At 40.4% G+C, this 21,686-nt stretch overlaps 3 protein-coding genes across 3 annotated transcripts; 1 reads left to right on the top strand and 2 right to left on the bottom strand.

The window, feature by feature from the left end:
• Window positions 1–2,525: 2,525 nt before the first annotated feature.
• LOC146132015 (alpha-(1,3)-fucosyltransferase 7-like) lies at window positions 2,526–6,878 on the bottom strand. Its single transcript, XM_083397178.1, has 5 exons — window positions 6,661–6,878; window positions 5,625–5,828; window positions 4,828–4,986; window positions 3,930–4,121; window positions 2,526–3,153 (listed from the first exon to the last, which is right to left on the bottom strand). Exons 1-5 carry the CDS (start codon window positions 6,876–6,878, stop codon window positions 2,526–2,528), a joined length of 1,401 nt encoding a protein of 466 aa, XP_083253304.1.
• Window positions 6,879–8,345: 1,467 nt separating this feature from the next.
• On the bottom strand, window positions 8,346–13,798 carry LOC146132016 (alpha-(1,3)-fucosyltransferase 7-like). The gene is made up of 5 exons (XM_083397342.1): window positions 13,558–13,798; window positions 12,451–12,654; window positions 11,791–11,949; window positions 10,885–11,076; window positions 8,346–10,135 (listed from the first exon to the last, which is right to left on the bottom strand). Exons 1-5 carry the CDS (start codon window positions 13,773–13,775, stop codon window positions 9,532–9,534), a joined length of 1,377 nt encoding a protein of 458 aa, XP_083253468.1. The 5' UTR covers window positions 13,776–13,798; the 3' UTR covers window positions 8,346–9,531.
• A 3,918-nt stretch (window positions 13,799–17,716) lies between these two features.
• LOC146132017 (choline/ethanolamine transporter FLVCR2-like) lies at window positions 17,717–19,600 on the top strand. The gene has a single exon (XM_083397179.1). It carries the CDS (start codon window positions 17,717–17,719, stop codon window positions 19,598–19,600), a length of 1,884 nt encoding a protein of 627 aa, XP_083253305.1.
• The last annotated feature ends 2,086 nt before the right edge of the window (window positions 19,601–21,686 follow it).

Raw genomic sequence — 21,686 nt, forward strand, 5'->3', positions numbered from 1 at the left:
ATCCACTCATTATACGTGGATGGAAAATATCCACCATATGCTATTTAACTTTTACAATTTTATAGATTGACCTATCAGTTTCGAAAAGTTGGAACTGCGCTCGCCGGACTCGAGTTTTGGGCAATTTCACGTCGTTGTAGGAGTCCCGAGTTGCCCTTTCGGCACACATCATGTCGTCAATTATTACCTAGTATTGTTTTTTGTTATTTTGTCTGAAGGATGCTACGTATGTATAATTTACATCGGCTATAGCTAAAAGAAACAACTGACTTAAATAAGTTTTAGTTTTCAGATACCTCTGAATTTTTAACAGTTATTTTGCCACTTATATAGGTACTTAAAACTACTGTTGGGGGGTGGAAACAATGCGTGCATTTCGAAAAATATTCATCTTTTTCAGTTATGCCTTTCCTTACTAATGATTTGCCACTATATATTCACCGGAAGGTTTTCTATTAGCTGTTATCTTTTTATCAAAGACATACAAAGCCTGGACAATTCCGAGCCTTTCTTTATAGTGACCAATATTTATCTTGTTGTTTCTTTTCGAAAATCACACTGTGTACGGTAGTTGTCTCCTTCCTTACTTAGTGATTCCGTTAAACTATTGCAAAAAAAACAACCTTGGCGCTGTTGCGAATATGTTTATAGAAGTTTAATCAATTTATTTATTTATTTTATACAACATATTGGGGTTGCATGCAAAGTTTCTAGGTTTTGTATGCAAAGTTTCCTTGTTTAATTTACAAGTATATTTATATTGCGTTACACCTGTCCACAAATATGCAATGTTTTTGTTAAATTACTTTGATATATATTTATTCTATAAAAGCCCTTTATGCCTTTTTTTGTGGAATATTAAGTTTGTAGAACGATTGCTTTTCGTCCTAATTGTTAAAGGAGTAAAGCCAGACAAACGACACTGTGTTACACTGTAGACAGAGGGTGACTTATAAACACTGACAATCGTGCTAACGAGTTTTACCAAAGCTTCCACTTATCAACGAGAAGTAGAACAGTGCTACGAAGTATAACCTAACTGTGACCATATACTCCAAACAAAAGTACCTCCAAGCAGGGCTGCGGAGTCGGACTCGGGACTCGGAAGTCGGACTCGGGTTTATTTTTTGGGCCCGAGTCGGACTCGGGTTATTTTTAACCGACTCCGCAGCCCTGCCTCCAGCCTTTATAATAACCCCAAAAAAACTTTTCAAAATCAATTGACCTCTTTTCGAACTACATTGGTTAGAAAACACTTTAAAAAGTGGTCTGAGTTTCTGGTAATATATAAAGAGACGAACCAACCCTAAAGGTCTCAGAAGCATAAAATTTTGAAATCTATTTATTGTAACCTTGGTTAAGCACGGCACGTCACATCATTTTACACGAGCAAGTAACAACTTTCACACAGAACACATAAGGCATAATAGTGTTCGGAAATGTATGGTGATGTATTAAAACACAGTTCTTGCGTATATAGAGAGGTATAAATGCATAACTTTAAAGGATGGTGTTATGAGCGGCTATAACGTGACAAATAGTTGCATGGGATGTCCGCACCAGAACAATGATTCAAAGAAAGGGAAACTCTGTTCCTAAAGGTTTGCATAGTGCGTGTCATTTTTGTCAAACATAAAAGCACCGCCGTTGAAATAGATAAATATTACTCAAAATACCAAAACCGAGACTAACAAACGTAATGCTTGACGAAAAACTTCAAATCGGCCCTATTTTTAATTAGACATATGGACGAAAATGTCTCTACTATGTAGATACTGACAGAGTGACAGTAGATGAAGAACAACTTTAAAGTAATAGAAAATTAAGATTTCGCAAAACTTGCACGAAAAACGTTACGACGTTATAGGACAAAGGTGTACGATTAGTATCAGGCATCATATTTTGACAGTTAGTACCGACTCAAAATCTTTACAGCATAGGCGATATACAAAGACTAGATATCGGTTATCGGCCGATCCGACATTATCGGAAACCACACGTTGACGCCTATGTGTAAAGCTTTAAGACAGTTTTTGATGACAATAGCATCAACTTATTTTTTACTGTCATTGGCTACCACCTGGTTTCAAATTTCAAAGGGAACCATTGCGGTCTTTATCTGCTAACGTTAATTAAAGCAAAATAAATACGAATAATAGCGTTATAGCGCATAGCGCCAGACGCAGATTTTAGAATGTAGGGTGATTTATTGTGGCAAAGTAATTACGGCAGGCGAAACAATATTACACTTTATAATTTTTTAATAAAATCCTCATGCACCTTAAATCGAAAAGGTGGAAATATCTATCTCGCTAGTGGATCAATGTTTATGTCCCTGCCTTCTATTTCCGTACAACCCAAAGGTGGATACCTAACCTTCAGGGCGGATAAGGATGTTTACGCCCTATGTTAAACTGTCACAAATGGGGAGGAATTGTACGAATCCAGCCTGTGACCTGATAGCTGCTTTCGTACCACCTGGAAAGCATTCGCGTATATCCCAGTATAATTACATAATTAGTATTCTATGCTATGACGGTTTTCGTGTCGCAGGTCGAGAAGCACTGCTTCAAGAGCTTTAAACAGCAACAGCGGCACGTCACCGCAAGAACGGCCCCCCAAAAGAGGAGCGAGTAGGCGAGGGTGATGACCCATCGAAGGGGGAAGCCACTCCGGGTGTCGCGCGCGCACAGGGGTATCTCGTTGCCCCCGGGGGAATACCCTGGGCCGAACCACCAGCTGTCCAAGTGCTCGACCGTCTTGACTGGGGCGCCTCGCCGCAATTCGTTGCAAAGGCCGCATACGCCAACCTTGTTCTTATTGTAAAGGCGACTGTTCAGCAGTCCTGTAGCCTTTGCTTGGCGCGCTTTGGCGATTTGCCTGCGTTTCCAGTCCGAGTCCAGCCTCCACTCGAGGTACTTTGAGTAGGCGGCGTCGTCCTGGTCGAGTTCGATCAGGTAATCGGCGAGTTGGCGGGCGCTGGCGAAGTCGTCGACGTGCACGAACGAGTGCGGCGGCGCCACAAACTCGTAGTCGGCCCGGGACGGCCCCATGACCACCGGAACCGCCTGGCTGGCGAGGCCGTTGCGCCAGAATTTTTCGGTGATGTAATCCTTGCACTGAGAGTTTTCCAGCGCGAAGTAGAACTTGTATCTGGTGGAGTTTTTTATATATTTATAAGCTGCTAATATAAACGGATTTCTATCAAATGGATAATACTCGTAATTTTCATATCTCAATATGTTAGAATTCCCCTTTAAAGTACACCAGGCGCCTCTGAGATTCGAACTCTCGACCTCTACGATATAGCTATGGTTAGTTCCCGACCCGGTTCACCACAAAGATCGCGAACCTCAAATGTGCTTTCGATGCGTGTGCGATTGCATATCGCATATTATATGCACTTTGGTAATCAATATGGTTTTGGTGCCTATTGTAGGGTTTTGCATTTTGTCCGTTTTATGTTTGGATTTCATTCAATGGACGCATCGAGATAAATTGTGTGGCGATTGAAGGTTAAAAGATACAATTTGTAGAACATTAGTATTAAACTATATGGGGCATAAGGGCCGGAGGATATTAAACTTTACCTTTTTAATTACTAGTATATTTGCAAGCGGTGTATTAAAGAAACATGAGGCACCATGAACCTATAGGCCAGTGCTTCTTGAACATTTTTAGTTTTGATCACTCCTAGCATTATCTCCAAATTTCATTAACCCTTGTTTCATGATATGATAAACCTATCTCGTTTATATATAACAGCACAAAATGACTTAGGTTGTTTCGCAAGCTATCACCCATTTCTGACGGTTCACCCTTATTCACCCCTTCTGGTTGGTTCACCCCCGCAAAAATTTTATTCACCCTGGGGTGAACCATTTACCTGTTTAAGAAACACTATGGTGTGCCAGAATGGTTTGACTTACTGTGACAAGACTCTGGCCTGACATGCCTTCTCCTTGCATAAGACTCTCTTCGAGCAGTGTCCAAACTCGTCTATGGTGATGTACTTTGATAGATTGGTGATCAGCTCTCGTCGCTTGGCCGCGTGGCAGTTGGATACCACCCAAACCCCAAGAGCGCTGGCGTTCTTTCTCCTTGTCCACTCCATGGCAGGCCTGAATATTTTGGTCACAAGTCAGTTTTCGGAGACCGTAGCGGGCAAACTTAAAGCAGAAGAAATGCTTATATTTTTCGGGTAGATGTCTACTTTTGAAACTCTTTACAAACCATAAAAGAATACTAGACTATATTCAACGACAAATCCGTTTAACACAAAATAGACTCGGCTCAAACAAAACATGGATTTTTTTGTTTTTTTAAAGGGGTAAGTCAAAAACATTGCTAGAAGCAATGATAGATCCACGGTCGAATTGCATTGGCGAATTTTTTTTTTTTATCTTTTGTTGTTGATATTTTACTTGTCGTGAAACGCAACAAATGCTATTAGGAATTTATAGGAATAAAGTAATACTATACCTAGCGGAAGTAGCCACTTAATTAACAGATGATAGGCTTAGCTAAAAAGCTGATATTATGTGAAAAAATTTAAAAAGCTGATATTATGTGAAAAAAGTCTCTCAGTCAACATGTCCACATGTAGTGTTTGAATATGGAATTACCGCATCCATCTCTAAAACCGGAAAATATGCCACTGATCTGCGTGTAAGTGATTTTTTATTTGATTTGATTGCTGCATACAATGTAGGCCTGCAACACCAGGATCATTTCACACGAGTGATTTGGTACATTGTCCAGAAAAGTGGGTAAGAAAAGCTTTCAAATGAGTAAAAACTGTGGTTTACTTGCAAATATCGATCTTACGTATTATCTGGTTCCATATCGACCATTTCGTAGGAGGCGAGTATGTCGGAATCCGTGCGGTAGGTCATGGTCCAGTTGAAGACCCCGTTGAGGGGTGTCAGGGTCTTTTGGAACACGTGGCGCACGTTCCAGGGGGGTTCCATACACATCCAAACCCACCTGAAAAAATGTGTATGCAATTTACTTGAACTAAATAGAAACAGTTCTAAAGAGAACCATTTGAAGTTAAAAGAGTACGTTGACTTGTCTTCACATGCTTAATAGTGGTCAGAGCTTTACATGGCAAAAAATAATCACGTTGAGGATATGAATCTGGCTATTTTATTGATATACCATTGGTTCCTAACGATCTATAGCTAATTGAAAAACTGTTGTCAATTAAGTGACTTGTTGATTTATTCACAATGAATCTTTACGGCACTGCACAACTTCAGTGCCACAAACACTGGCCTCCTATGTTTATGTTTTGACACCCAATCCTTTGAATAAGATATTTTTAAGTGACTGGATTCAAAGTCTAGTAATTCTCCAAAACGACTTTCTTTCTGCGAAAAAAATATCGAATTGAAACAGTGGCCAACTCTTCTTAAGAATAGTGATTTATGTCATATCAAGTCATTTACCCAACAGACTCAAGTCATTCGAAAACAGCGACTTAAGTGCCCTGAAGTAAAGTCATTGACTTAAGTAATTACAACCCAGGATTTAACAGTACTAAATAATCACGGCGATCCTCACCCTATGCGTCTACCAGCAGTGTTGTCACTAAGTCAAGCCTTTCTGTTACAAACACCCACCTCTGCCACTCGCTCCTGTGCTGCCATGGCAACCAGCTCGGGTCGTCACGCATCTCTGCGCAGTGGAAAACGACGGCGTCGGCCCGGGACACGACGGACCGGTCGTAGGTTACCAGGCAACCGGGACACACGTGTTCGCTGTTGTAAACCTGACCGAAGAAGGGCATCCAGTAAAGGATCAGAAACCGCTTTGTTCCGTTTTCACTGAATAAGTTGATTAAGAAAAGTAAGAAAATTGCAGCTGCTTATTTTAGTGAATGTTTTTCACCCACCCATAAAACAGTGTATTTAAAATGTTGTTGGTCAAGTAAATGCCCCATCTTACCCCATTAACCCTTAACCCCTGTTATCCAAAATAACAGTGTGTTGCAACTGGGTTAGGAGATTAATCCTTTAACCCCTGTATAACCCCCCCAAAATACCCCCAAACATTAACCCCTGTATAACCAAAAAAAATTACACTTGCTTATTTTTAGTGAACGTTTTTGTTACTCACCGGCGTAGTGAGTTTCAACTGTGTTGGATACTGAGTTAAGTGATTACCCCATTATCCCCTATATAACCCCCATATATTTAAACCCACAGAACAATGTGTTGCAACGAAACAATGAACACCACAGGTATCTGCTGAAAGTTTACGTCTTTATTAAGGAGGCGACGATCCTAAACCTCGAGTACTCGGCCTTGGCAAGGGTGGCCTATGCTTTTTTCGAATAATGGCCATTTTATCTGGTCACATCGAAAATAAATGGTACATTGATTAAGTTATGCAATCTGATTCCTTTTTGCATTGAATATATATTTGAAACTGACATTGATGTGTATGTGAGATTTAGGTTTCAAATTTCAAAAAATCATCGAACTTAAAGTTATCCTTTTAATGATTTCAGCAAAAATCACAAATCAGACGCTATTTTAGCAGACGTGGTTGACAATACAAAGTCTTCTGTCCCTAAAATGTTTTTGCATAAGTTTAAAAGCATTATATTAGAAAACCGTATGAAACGCAGCAAGAACAACCCAGAACACATTTCACCTTTCCAAGAGTCGCTGATCCAGGTTAAATAGCCTTTGTGAAGCCGGTGCCTTGCGTAGCTCACCGTTAGTCGTCACCCAGTTCAGCACGAAGATCGTCGACTCGAAAAGGTACTTGTCGTAGTAGACAAACACCACGAAGTAGGAACAAACTAAAAAGACCAAAAGCAAGGAGTACCGTCGTCGTGGATTAAAGCCGGAGAAATAGTTGCTTTTCATGCTCAGTTTTTCTTAAAAACGTTGCCTATAATGATTGTTTTTTTGCTACTAATTTACTCAAAAGAATTTGAGCTGTAAACAAAAGGAAATACCAAGGCTCCAAAAGTGTACAACCATAAACTCGATAATTAATATCTACATTTGCTACAAAATGTTATTAATACAAGGCTATTGATCCCTAATTCTTAAAAAAATAATATAATTGTCTGCCAGTAGCGCAAGCAGTAAGCTCAATATCTATTTAAATTTATTTAGCTCCTATTAGCGTTATGGAGTAATAATATAGTAGCTTTGTGCGCCTATTAGCGTATTTCGAAAAATTTTGCGTTTTTGGAAATACTCCGGAAATCGAGTCAATTAACGCGAAAAGCACAATTTGTATAATTGTTGTTTTGACAAAAGGTCGAGAGATGGTGCGTCCATTATACAATAAGCGTTGAACAACACTATAAGAGAACTGGAAAAACGTAAAAGATTTGCTGTAATAAAATGACGAAAAAAACAAAAGTAAAACCAAATAGATGATTCTGCTTTGTTCATATCACAAAATTTACGTTTTTTTTTTCACAAAAGCTTCTAGGTGTGATATGGCCTTAATTTCGACAGCAGGGTAATATAAGACCCCCTAAAGGTATAGTAAAATGGCTCAATTAAAATTACGGCAGTCTCAATCAAAAATATGTCTACATTAAACAAAGTGGGTCATTACTTTATTTTCGAGCTTTGTTCTACAAAAAACAGCAACAGTTTTATTTTGATACGGATTCATTTTCAAACGTTAAACACAACGTTTGTTATTGGAAACAGAGAATGTCTTTTTTACAAATGTGAAGCGCTAAGCGCGGGTTCTCCAAAAGACTTTGCGTTTTTCATAGTGACGTCATCAGACAAACGTTGAATGATAAAGGCGCCTTTTGTGACACAGAGGCCGCACCCACAGTACGCAAACAAAATATGGCGGCCATTATTTGGCGAACAACTGGCCCGTTTACGCTTGGTTGAACAACTGGCCTGTTCACCCAAACGCTGTGGTAGACTAAGTTTTCAACACTGTGTTTTTAAGGCATTAATACGGAACTAATAAAGTACAATCGCCTGAACTGTATCAGTCTTGGTTAAAAAAATCAAAATTAAACTGATGCTATCTTTGGTAAAACTAAAAAATGGCTCGCAGAGATTGGGTATATTAAAAGAATTTAGGCATTTTTATTGTTTCTTGGTGCATTTAGATATAAAACAACAGGATCAATTTAATCAATTGACCACTTTTCGAACTACATTGGTTAGAAAACACTTTAAAAAGTGGTCTGAGTTTCTGGTAATATATAAAGAGACGAACCAACCCTAAAGGTCTCAGAAGCATAAAACTTTGAAATCTATTTATTGTAACCTTAGTTAAGCACGGCACGTCACATCATTCTACACGAGCAAGTAACAACTTTCACACAGAACACATAAGGCATATAATGTTCGGAAATGTATAGTGATATATTAAAACACAGTTCTTGCGTATATAAAGAGGTATAAATGCATAACTTTAAAGGATGGTGTTATGAGCGGCTATAACGTGACAAATAGTTGCATGGAATTTCCACGACCAAACAATGATTCGACGAAAGGCTTGTTAAAGATGAAAGCACCGTGGTTGAAATAGATAAATATTACTAAAAATACCAAACTGAGATTAACAAACTTAATGCTTGTAGAAAAACTTAGAATCGGCCCTAATTACTTTAAGTGGTAATTTAAATTGGACATATGGACGAAAACGTCTCTACTATGTAGATACCGACAGTAGCTGAAGACCAATTTCAAAGTAATAGAAAATTAAAACTTGAAAAAAACGTTACGGCAATATAGGACATAGGTGTATGATTAATATCGCACCGCATTTTTTCACAGTTATACTTGACTCAAAATCTTTACATCTTTTCAAAATACTTGTAGCAGTTTAGAAACGAAATGCTACCAACGCTACTCTTGCATAGGCGATATACAACGACTATATCGGTTATCGGCCGATCCGACATTATCGAAACCACAATTTTGCGCCCATGTGTAAAGCTTTAAGACAGTTTTTGATAGCAATTGCATCAACTTATTTTTTACTGTCATTGGCTACCACCTGGTTTCAAATTTCAAAGGGAACCATTGCGGTCTTTATCTGCTAACGTTAATTAAAGCAAAATAAATACGAATAATAACGTTATAGCGCATAGCGCCAGCCGCAGATTTTAGAATGTAGGGTGATTTATTGTGGCAAAATAATTACGGCAGGCGAAACAATATTACACGTTATAATTTTTTAATAAAATCCTGATGCACTTTAAATCGAAAAGGTGGAAATATCTATCTCGCTAGTGGCTCAATTTTTATGCCCTTCGGGTCTATTTTCCGTAAACAACCCAAAGGTGGGTATAACGTTTTAACCTTCAGGGCGGATAAGGATGTTTCCACCCTATGTTAAACTACCCCAAGGGGGGGGGGGGGGATTGTAAGAATCCAGCCTGTGAAGACCTGATAGCTGCTTTCGTACCACCTGGAAAGCATTCGCGTATATCCCAGTATGACTATAGAATACTAATTATGTAATTAATATTCTATGCTATGACGGTATTCGCGTCGCAGGTCGAGAGCAACTTCTCTAAGAGGTTCAACCACCCCAACTGGTCGTCTTACTTTTCGAACAGCAACAACGGCAAGTCACCGCCAGAACGGCCCCCAAAAAGAGGAGCGAGTAGGCGAGGGTGATGACCCATCGAAGGGGGAAGCCACTCCGGGTGTGGCGTGCGCACAGGGGTATCTCGTCGCCCCCGGGGGAATACCCGGGGCCAAACCACCAGCTGTCCAAGTGTTCGACCGTCTTGACTGGGGCGCCTCGCCGCAGTTCGTTGCAAAGGCCGCATACGCCAACCTTGTTCTTATTGTAAAGGCGACTGTTCAGCAGGCCTGTAGCATTTGCTTGGCGCGCTTTGGCGATTTGCCTGCGTTTCCAGTCCGAGTCCAGCCTCCACTCGAGGTACTTTGAGTAGGCGGCGTCGTCCTGGTTGAGTTCGATCAGGTAATCGGCGAGTTGGCGGGCGCTGGCGAAGTCGTCAACGTGCACGAACGAGTGCGGCGGCGCCACCAACTCGTATTCGGCCCGGGACGGCCCCATGACCACCGGAACCGCCCGGCTGCCGAGACCGTTGCGCCAGAACTTCTCGGTGATGTAATCCTTGCACATTGAGTTTTCCAGCGCGAAGTAGAACTTGTATCTGGTAGAGTGTTTTTATAAATTGATAAGCTGCTAATATAAACGGATTTCTTTTAAATAGGCAGTTCTCGTAATTTGCACAGAGCAACATTTCAGAATTCCCCTTTAAGGTATACCCGGTGCCCCTGAGTTCGAACTCTTAACCTCTGCGATATAGCTATTGTAATATAAATCAAAACCTTTTTTTTGATTTATATTACCATGCCTGGTAGCAACAGTTTGATATAGCTATTGTTAGTTCCCGACCCGCTTTATTACAAATATCGCGAAGCTCAGCAGTGCTTTTGATCGAGTATCGCATAATATGCACATTGGTAGTCAATATGGTGTTGCTGCCTGTTGTAGGGTTTTGCATTTTGTCTGTTTTATGTTTGCATTCCATTCATTCGACGCATCAAGAGAAATTGTGTGGCGATAAAACTTAAAAGAGACAATTTATAGTAGCCTACACAAATATTAAACTATGCAGCATAAGGGCCGGAGGATGTATTTAGACGTAGTATAAATATCGAAGTTCATAGACAAGTAGGTATGTTGAAAATGATGTAAACTCTTCGAAACGTTTAAAATATGCTACCTTTAATTCTGTATTGACTTTGATATTTACTCTTCGGTATTATAAATTAAGTTATGAACTTAACTCGGCCACAGCTTATTTAAACTTCAACTTTTTAAGACGTAAGTCACCATGGACACACATAGGCAACCTGAAAGTTTCCGACTGTGGTGTGCCAGAATGGTTTGACTTACTGTGATAAGACTCTGGCCTGACATGCCTTCTCCTTACATAAGACTCTCTTCGAGCAGTGTCCGAACTCGTCTATGGCAATGTACTTTGATAGATTGGTGATCAGCTCTCGTCGCTTGGACGCGTGGCAGTTGGAGACCACCCAAACCCCAAGAGCGCTGGCGTTCTTTCTCCTTGTCCACTCCATGGCAGGCCTACGAGCAATAGTTTAAGCACAAGCCTTTTATAAGAGGATCATAAAGGACAAACTAAAAGCGGAAGGACTGTTTATGTTTTTCGCGTGCAAGTCTACTTTTAAACTAATTTACAAAAAATGCAAGATTTGTTGACTTATTCAGCGCCAAATCCGCTTAACGCAAAATAGACTCGGCTCAAACAAAACATGGATTTTTTTTAAACGGGTGTAAGTCGAAAACATTCCAAGAAGCAATAATAGATTCACAATCCAATTCTATTGGTGATTTATTTTGGTTCTTTTACTTTTTGTTGTTGATATTTTACTTGTCGTGAAATGCAACAAATGCTATTAGGAATTTTTAGGGATAAAACAATGCTATACCTAGCGGTAGTAGCCACTTAATTAACAGATGATAGGCTTAGTTAAAAAGCGGATATTATGTGAAAAAATTATGGCTTATTTTTGTCTCTCAGTCAACATGTCCATTAGTATAGTGTTTGAATATGGAATTCCCGCATAAATCCATCTCTAAAACCGGATAATTTGCCACTGATCTGCGCGTAAGCGATTTATTATTTGATTTGATTGCTGCATACAGTGTAGGCCACGACTTGATCAAATTTTTATTTTCTTCTTCACGCGAGTGATTTGTTACATTGTTCAGGAAAGCGGGTGAGAAAAGCTTTGAAATGTATAAAGTCATTGGTTTAGTTGCAAATATCGATCTTACGTATTATCTGGTTCCATATCGACCATCTCGTAAGAAGCGAGTATGTCGGAATCCGTGCGGTAGGTCATGGTCCAGTTGAAGACCCCGTTGAGGGGTGTCAGGGTCTTTTGGAACACATGGCGCACGTTCCAGGGGGGTTCCATACACATCCAAACCCACCTGGAATTAATTGCATGTAATTTATTTTAACTAACTAAAAGAAGTTCGAAAAAGAATTATGTGAAGTTAAAAAACATGAATATTGTCTTGACAGGTAGAATAGTGGTCAAAGCTTTTCACGGCAGAAAATAATCGCGTTAAGGATATGAATCTATTTTATGGATATACCCTTCGTCCTTACGATCTATAGCGAATTGAAAAAAACTGTTGTCAAGTAACTTGGATGTTAATTCTTCACAATGTTACAAAATGAATGAACAAAATGATTAATGAAAACAATTCATTTTATCTCAATTCATTTGTCTTACAAACTAAGTCAAGTCATTTACCCAAAAGACTTATGTCAAGTCATTTTGCCCAAAACAAGTCAAGTCAAGTCGTTGAATTAAGTAATTACAACCCAGGATTTAACAGTACTGAATGATCACGGTCTTCCCCACCATACATGCGTCTACCAGCAGTGTTGTCACGCGGACAATCCATTATTCCTCAAACACCCACCTCTGCCAGTCGCTCCTATGCTGCCATGGCAACCAGCTCGGGTCGTCACGCATCTCGGCGCAGTGGAAAACGACGGCGTCGGCCCGGGACACGACGGACCGGTCGTAGGTTACCAGGCAACTGGGACACACGTGTTCGCTGTTGTAAACCCGACCGAAGAAGGGCATCCAGTAAAGGATCAGAAACCGCTTTGTTCCGTTTTCACTGAATAAGTTGGTTAAGAAAAGTAAGAAAATTGCCACTGTTTATTTTTAGTGACCCACCCACAGAACAGTGTATTTGAACTGTTGTGGGTCAAGTGAGTGACCCATCTTACCCCAATAACCCTTAACCCCTGTTATTCAAAATAACAGTGTGTTGTAACTGGGTTAGGTAATTACTCCATTAACCCCTGTATAACCCCCAAAAAATACCCCCAAACATTAACCCCTGTATAACCAAAATAATATACACTTGCTTATTTTTAGTGAACGTTTTTCACCCACCCACAAAACAGTTCATTTGAACTGTGGTGGGTCAAGTGATTGCCCCATCTTACCCCATCTTACCCCAATAACCCCTAACCCCTGTTACCCACCGGCGTAGTGAGTTTCAACTGTGTTGGATACTGTTTTTTTACCCCCATTATCCCCTATATAAACCCCATATATTTAAGCTCACAGAACAGTGTGTTGCAACGAAACAATGAACACCACAGGTTTCTGCTGAAAGTTTACGTCTTTATTAAGGAGGCGACGATCCTAAACCTCGAGTACTCGGACTTGGCAAGGATGGCCTATGCTTTTTTCGAATAATGGCCATTTTATCTGGTCACATCGAAAATAAATGGTAGATTTATTAAGTTATGCAATCTGATGCCTTTTTGTATTGAATATATATTTGAAACTGACATTGATGTGTATGTGAGATATAGGTTTCAAATTTTAAAAATCATCGAACTTTATCCTTTTAATGATTTCAGCAACAATCACAAATCAGACGCTATTTTAGCAGACGTGGTTGACAATACAAAGTCTTCTGTCCCTAAAATGTTTTTGCATAAGTTTAAAAGCATTATATTAGAAAACCGTATGAAACGCAGCAAGAACAACCCAGAACACATTTCACCTTTCCAAGAGTCGCTGATCCAGGTTAAATAGCCTTTGTGAGGCCGGTGCCTTGCGTAGCTCACCGTTAGTCGTCACCCAGTTCAGCACGAAGGTCGTCGACTCGAAAAGGTACTTGTCGTAGTAGACAAACACCACGAAGTAGGAACAAACTAAAAAGACCAAAAGCAAGGAGTACCGTCCTCGTGGATTAAAGCCGGAGAAATAGTTGCTTTTCATGTTCAGTTCTTAACTTATGCCATCGGATGAGCTTGGGTTACCGCTCTTTTCTTGTTTCTTGCTTGATTTGCTCTACTGTTTTCACAGACAAGTGACCTGTTGTATTTCTTAATTCAAAATAAGGGGACAGGCCTAAAAGCGTTGCCTATAATGATTGAGTTTTATGCTACTAATTTAAGTGTTTGAGCTGTAACATAAAGAAATAACAAGGCTTCAAAATCAACATAATTCGATCATGAATATACATTTACTACAAAAATGCTATTGCTCCCTAATTCTTGAAAAAGAATATAATTGCCTACGATTATCGCAAGCAGTAAGCTCAATATCTATTTAGATTTATTTAGCTTCCAGTTAGCGTTATGGAGTAATAATATAGTAGCTATGTGCGCTTATTTGGTTTTTCTTTGGAAATACTCCTGAAATCGAGTTTTTTTGTTGTTTTGACAGAAGGGCGAGAGATTGGGCGTCCATCATACAATAAGAGAACTGGGAAAACGTAAAAGATTTGCTGTAACAAAATGACGAAAAAACAAAAGTAAAACCAAATAGATGATTCTGCTTTGTTCATATCACAAAATTTAGGTTTTTTTCACAAAAGCTTCTAGGTGTAATATGGCCTTAATTTCGACAGCAGGGTAATATAAGACCCCCAAAAGGTATAGTAATATGGCTCAAATAAAATTACGGCAGTCTCAATGAAAAATATGTCTACATTAAACAAAGTGGGTCATTACTTTATTTTCGAGCTTTGTTCTACAAAAAAACAGCAACAGTTTTATTTTGATACGGCTTCATTTTCAACCGTTAAACACAACGTTTGTTATTGGAAACAGAGAATGTCTTTTTTACAAATGTGAAGCGCTAAGCGCGGGTTCTCCAAAAGACTTTGCGTTTTTCATAGTGGCGTCATCAGACAAACGTTGAATGATAAAGGCGCCTTTTGTGACACAGAGGCCGCACCCACAGGACGCAAACAAAATATGGCGACCATTATTTGGCGAACAACTGGCCCGTTTACGCTTCGGCGAACATCTGGCCTGTTCACCCAAACGCTGTGGTAGACTAAGTTTTCAACACTGTGTTTTTAAGGCATTAATACGGAATTAATAGAGTACAATCGCCTGAACTGTATCAGTCTTGGTTAAAAAAATCAAAATTAAACTGATGGTAAAACTAAAAAATGGCTCGCAGAGATTAGGTATATTAAAAGAATTTAGGCATTTTTATTGTTTCTTGGTGCATTTAGACATAAAACAACAGGCTATGTAACTTGAAAACATTTTTAAGCTCTAGGTAATATAAACAAAGAGACTTTTTTACGATTGGGCAACGAACCATGAAGCGTCCAGAATCACTGATCTAAGCCAATGCATCTTCAACCTCTTTTCCGTTGTTAACAACTTATTCATAACTTCGCACACCTTACAAATAGAAAATGCACATCTTAGTGCGCATACACTGTTTTGCTAGATTGCATTTTATAGTTTCACTTTTCACTTGACAAATACGGAAAATCGTAGCATGATGTTAAAACCAATGTTACTTAATCCAATGGTCCAGATTTTAACTTTAACTAACGCTACTTTTTAAAGAACATTTTCCGGTTTGTTTGCAAAAATCGCGTATAACTTATGCAGTGCGAAACATTTAAAACGCTAATACACATTTGTAGTTCAGATTTGTCGAGATAAGACAAGCATCAGGCATAATACCATCGTACATGCAAAGCTACAAACATCCTAAGTGAACTCTCATCATGTTTGCGTTACACGAAAATCATGTAAAAGGTGAACGCCGACTAGATACAGGAATACCGACAACTGAATACGACTTTCAATGGCTAGTTAAAACGACAAAAAGCGCAACCATAGAACCCAGGTTTTGAGTCATCTTATATGGTAAAACAACCTCTTTGAAATGCAAAGCAAACAAAGATACAGGCAGAATATCTAACCAGACTAATCTGCAAAACAATTCATTTAAACGCTTTACACCAACAAAATGCTTATATCAAAATGCTGTCTGTTGCTGTGTCTGAGATTCTCAACCTAGCTGCAGCCACAATTTAACCTCCAGTTCGTTTCAAACTTCACTACTACAGCAATCACGAAACCGCTGTGTACAGTCCACTGACGTCCTAATGTATGGAGGTGGAGGCTACCTGTTAGGTCACCCTACCACGCTTGGCGGGTTTCAAATGCCGCCCTTTGTTATCCGAAGCCTGCTGCTTACCGGCTGGTCGCTACGTTTAGTGTTTCGCTTGCCTGACAGCCTGACATATCTGTTCAAGCTTTCGGGCTGCATCTTAGGTTCCTATATGCAACAATGTTTTACACTTATCAATTTAGACACGTCATACAACTTCTATCCCACATATTACATGTCTACAACCTACGGCACACGACATTACAACATGACCTTAACAATTTGATTTTGCTATGTTACTTCAAATGTGACTTTTCAAGATGTTATTACGTCTTACTGCAACCTTCAACCATTAACTATTTTCCATGGATAAAAATCGATACTAAAATCACACAAGGCTTTTATAGGTACCTCTACAACAGGGGTTCTTAAACTTTTTTTTACCGCGGAAACCTAAATTTTTTTTTGCTTCGCATGGACCATGGTAGGCAAAAAAATTAAAAAAATGACGTCATAAATTGACGTCACAATACAAATAGATTTCATAAATCTGCTGATTTCGGTCTTTGAATATAGACTAATATTTCAATCCCGTTTTTATGGACCCCCTAAAACTAGTTCAGAAAATGTGCTCTTTTCGGCCATTATTTTTCATTAATTTTTGACAACACTTTATCAATCTTTTAAATAAAAGTGTTTTAGGTGATTCTTTGTGTGTTCGATAACGTTTTTTGATTATTTACATTTTAGGCGGATATTTCTTTAAAATTAGCCGCTGGCACCAAACTATACGTAAAATGTCGCACAGATGTTAAAAGTGGTGGGCATTGCGAAGCTGTAAAAATATACCAACCAATTTGCTGCAGTCGTTTTGACAATTCAATTCGCAGGTATTTGCCGTATCAACTGACTTAATCTTTCTCACGAGGCCGAAGCCATACACTATAGGCGATAAATCTTGCGATTTAGGAAATCTGCTGAACAAATTCCGTCAAGTGGCTCCATTATCCCGCCTTTAATCCGACACGATTCGCCAACAACGATATTGCTTAATTGGATTTATTGCTGGAAGTTACGAACGGGTATAAATTGGAAAATTGCGGGTGCATCATTTCAGTTAAGGCCGTAACGCGATACTATTTAATTGTGGTTTGCGTTGTTTTTTATTTGCACATACTTGAAGCACTGTCGTTGTGGTAATTTTATTTAGTTTAATAGGTTTTTATAATTTTTATGGTAAAAACTTTGGTAGTGTAATAGCTGATAGGTTATTTTTGCTGTATATATATATATATATGTTGTTTTAAAATGCAACAGCCTGAAACAAGAAGACTGAAATTTGTAGTGCGCTGTTGTTTACGCTAATTTTAAAAACCGTTTTAATAGAAGTGTAAACATTGGTACCGAGTAGCTTAAGAATGATGACAAACGTCCTTTAAAAAAATACGAATAACTACCTTAAAAGGGCCTGATATCAGGGAAAAAAAATTGGTCCGTTTAATCGTGGAATAATATTGACTGCATTTTGGGGTCTCATCCTAAATCTAAACCATGCGACGCGGTTTTTTGCAAGCGCTTCAGTTCATTTGGAAATGCTGTGAAAACGAACTTTTATGATTGTTATGTCCCAAGTACTTACTACTTCGATACTGTTGTTATAATTTAACGGTCATTAATAAAACGGTGTAAAAATTTAAACCCTTAAACGGAAAGAAGAATGCGTTTAATTCACATGTGGTCAAACTTACTTTTTATTTCTACGTGTATAGACATACGTACTGTTTGTAACTATAATGTCAAGCTTGGAAAGAAAAAGTCGGGACCTGTTTGCCAAGTGCTTTGTCAAGTACGCTGACTCGCCGCTCTGGTCGGCCGATGACGATGAGGATACGTCATGCTACGTCACTGACACGTCAGACGTCCACTCGTACACGGACAGTGACGTAGACCAGGCCGATGACGAGCTAAGCGAAGGGGAATCACCACTGAAGTACGGGAGACTTAAATTAATCAAGGAAGAAGACATTTTCGGGAATTCGGAAGTCGAAGACGAAGGTTTCGAGCAGCAAGTCGCAAAGGAAAAGATAATTACGCGGAAACAAGGCATCGACGATATTTTAGACGAGAACAACAACTCGAGCGATGAGAAGAAGGTCGAGTGCATGGAATGCGCTTTGATTCGCTCGGAGGAAGAACTACCAGAACCTATCGAGAGTTCGCCCGACGACCTGTGGGAGTTTATCCGGCTCGACATCGTCAAGATCAGTTCCACGCGTTGGTTCGTGCTGTGCGTGGTTTGCGCCTCCATTTTTGTCCGCTCGCTGGTGTCGGTCGTGTTCGGACAGGTCAACGACGTTTTCGCCGAGTATTACAACGTGCTGCCGGGCGCAGTGGACTGGCTGACCACCACAGGGTTCCTGGCCACCCTCGTAGTGGCCCCCTTCGTGGTCAAGCTGGGCCGGAACCGGGCCAGCCTCCGACAGCTGTGCTGCCTGATGACCGGCACCGCTTCTATAGGAACCATCCTGCTGACCACTGCTGTGACTAGCCGCGAGCACGGATTCCCGCTGGCCATCGCTGGTCAAGCGGTCATGGGTGCCAATAACGCCGTTGCCATGACGATACCGCCCCTGGTCGCCGCAGTTTGGTTCCCGGAGTCGGAGACGGCGACCGCCCTGGCCTTTTCCTTTGTGTCAGTCGGGGCCGGGGACGCTCTGGGTTCCTACATTCCTCCAGCGTTGATCGTTACATCTGAGGCAGAACAGGAAAGCGGATCCGGTTCGATCCGGTTCAGACTGGTTGCTATGTTCGCCTGCACAGCCGTGGCTTCCATCTTGACATTTGTAGTCTCCTTAGTCTACGTGGCCGAGCGTCCCACCTTTCCTCCAAGCAAGGCGCAGCTGACCAAGATCGACATCCGCAGAGCGCGCGATTCGCCGGCCATTGTGAACGGACGAACGAGCGCTTTGTTCCCGGGGTCCAGCGCCACTGTGTCCTGCCGCTCTCGCTCCATAGCACGCGATCTCAACTTTCTACTCGTGGCGCTCTTCTACGGTGTGTCGGCGGCTTGCGGAGCCAACAGCATCACGCTTCTGTCTTCCTCCATGAGCCAGATCTTCCCGGAAGAGCGGGAGAATGTGGACGCAACATCCGGCAAGATAGTCTCGCTCATGTTCGTCTTCTTCTCAGTCGGTCCGATGGTAGCAGGCAGGCTGCTGGACAGGACTAAACGCTACCGGGCCACAGCCTTGCTAGGAATGACTGGGCTCACGCTGGGAACGACTGGCATCACCCTATCGTTGTTCTACAAAAGCGTAACCGGACTTTACGCTTCCCACGCGGCTGTTGGCTTCTGCATGGGAGTCGCCGAGACCGCGCTTTTCGAGATCGCCGCCAAGATCACGTACCCGCGTCCCGAGATGGACTTCTCCTGCGTTCTCGTCATGTCCTGGATGTTCTTCTTTGTTCTTCATCCCCTTCTCGGCCGCCGCGCGCTCAACGCACGCCTAATGACGTCACCAGTGATTGCGTCACTCTTCCCTGCCGCTTGCACACTAGCCTGTCTGCTGCTGGCCCTACCCCTGCTCAGGCCACAGCTAGGGATAACGGAGCGTGAAGGCGATGAGGATTCCCAAAGCGGTTGTGAGGAAAGCACGCCGCTGCTGTTGAGCGTTTGACCAATGTTTGGTGTTTTTTAGGCAATGTATTCGCGAATTGCGTATGGCGACTTAATAAAGGTGGAACTTTCTGCGGGCGTAGCTGATGTTTTGTTGTTTTATGCATGCCACAAAATAAAATTAAAATCAAAAAAATTACACAAGCGGCTGATGATAACGGTTCACTCGAAACTAAGGATTTCCAATACATTTTTGTTTTAATATCGTCACCCGATACTTCTGAAGTCCGATCTAAAATCCTGAAGTCCGATCAGATACAAAATAACGTAAATATATGACCATTCAAGCAACATTATCAAGTTAAAACGTCTAGAAGGTGATTTTCCAGGTTAAGCAAAGAAACTTTCGCGTTTGTAGAATAGTTACCTTCGATTAGTAATTTAATATTTTTAGTGAAATTAAACTTTTAGGGTTAAAAACGCTTTGTGGCGATACAACCAAAGCCTGGAATACCTAAATTACTTTGATATCGGATCGACACCGATACTACCAAAGAATCGGACGAAAACCGGTATTGCTACTTGGCGTCAGGTATCGGCCCCGATCCGATATTATCGTACATCCCTACTTGTAACGTTTAGGAAATGTTTATCGGATCCTTCAACAATAAAGCATAAAATCGGGAAAATATTCAAATTACCACTGATTCGGGATATTCGATTGTTATTTCATTCCAATAGAGATATCGATTATTTTGGTTCGATAAAATACCAAAAATGTTATACCTATAATTAGACAAGAAATCCAATGAAATTGAAGGTTGAAAAAAGTTGTTCTTTAGATCAGTGGTCGGCAATCGCCGGTCCGCGAGGAGTTCATTACCGGTCCGTAGCCCGGTTTCCAGATGACATTTTGATCAAAACCCGATTTTGTTATTGTAAAATCGAACTCCTCGTACGTACAATTATCGAAAACGGGCCATATATAATGTTTTTTTTGGTGTTCAAGCGTGCTCACCCTAAAGTGCAATTGAATTAAATCATGCAAACAAACAATGTTAATGTTCAGACAGAAAATTTTCGATAAAACGGATGCATTTTAATTGGGACATTGCAAAAGGTTGTTATAAATTCCCTTTATAGAACATTTGTTTTTTTTAAGGCCGGTCCGCGACAAAATTTCAGTTTTAAACCGGTCCCCAGTGCAAAAAAGGTTGCCGGCCCTTGCTTTAGATTAAATAGATAAAATTGACTGCAGTGTAGTGTGAGGAAGCTTAACTTGTCTTTGACTGCTTAACTTGTCTTTGACTGAATTTTCTGTTTTCTGACTTTTTAAGGTGTCAATTTGCCAGTTCAGTATCGCATTGGCACTGCTGCTATATCAGTATCGGACAAGTAGCAATACCACAACCTGACATCTGGCATCGACTCAGATCCGTTCGTAATTCGATTGGGCACCGATATTTTTACCTGTACAGATGCAGATTTTTTTGTAGTTGAAGATATATTTAAAACTGTGGCAGTTTACACCCTCTTGTCTGTATAGGGCAGGGGTTAAACTAGGGTCCATGGACTCCTTGGGGGTACGTGGGTCACTTTGTTGGATTAATATTGCATACTTTTTAAAATAAAGATTTTAAAAATGTAATTAATATAACGCTTTGTCATCTCGTTGAGTTTATTTAAAGTTACCGTTCACCCAACGCAATCCAAAGAAATTTTTAGGGGTCTACGTTACAAAAGTTTAACAACCCTTGGTATATAGAGTATATTTGCATTGCACTGATAGTCACAAATGTACGCAGCACTGTATTGCATTTATTTCGTGGTCGAAAGACTGTAACGCTATAAGCCAGCGGCGAAAAATAGGGCAGCGCATAGTAACCGGCGGAAAACTCACAGTTTATTTTGTATCTGAAGCAAATCTCGACTCGCAAGAAAAAATCATGCATAAATAAAACAAAAAACTAACTGCATCACATTGTCACGTACGAAAACTAGTGGGCAGTTCAACATATGATTGCGCTTGTAGAAACGAAACTGCATTTTCAACATGGCAGGGGCATAAAAAGACGTTGGGCTGTGCCGTAACGATTTTAGAGACATATTTAGGTTAAGCAAGACTCGAATTGGTGCAAAAATGCCCA

Source organism: Ascidiella aspersa, chromosome 9 (genome assembly GCF_963924565.1).
Source record: "Ascidiella aspersa chromosome 9, kaAscAspe10.2, whole genome shotgun sequence".
In the NCBI taxonomy this organism is placed as follows: Eukaryota; Metazoa; Chordata; class Ascidiacea; order Phlebobranchia; family Ascidiidae; genus Ascidiella; species Ascidiella aspersa.

Excerpts from the sequence above, each read along its gene's own strand:
- LOC146132015 (XM_083397178.1), bottom strand. The coding sequence starts at position 6,878 with ATGAAAAGCAACTATTTCTCCGGCTTTAATCCACGACGACGGTACTCC. Across the intron at positions 4,987-5,624 it reads CACAGGAGCGAGTGGCAGAG|GTGGGTTTGGATGTGTATGG; the intron begins GTGGGTGTTTGT and ends ACATTTTTTCAG. Across the intron at positions 3,154-3,929 it reads CAGGCCAGAGTCTTGTCACA|ATACAAGTTCTACTTCGCGC; the intron begins GTAAGTCAAACC and ends AAACTCCACCAG.
- LOC146132016 (XM_083397342.1), bottom strand. The coding sequence starts at position 13,775 with ATGAAAAGCAACTATTTCTCCGGCTTTAATCCACGAGGACGGTACTCC. Across the intron at positions 11,077-11,790 it reads GATATGGAACCAGATAATAC|GCCTGCCATGGAGTGGACAA; the intron begins GTAAGATCGATA and ends TATTGCTCGTAG. Across the intron at positions 10,136-10,884 it reads CAGGCCAGAGTCTTATCACA|ATACAAGTTCTACTTCGCGC; the intron begins GTAAGTCAAACC and ends ACACTCTACCAG.
- LOC146132017 (XM_083397179.1), top strand. The coding sequence starts at position 17,717 with ATGTCAAGCTTGGAAAGAAAAAGTCGGGACCTGTTTGCCAAGTGCTTT.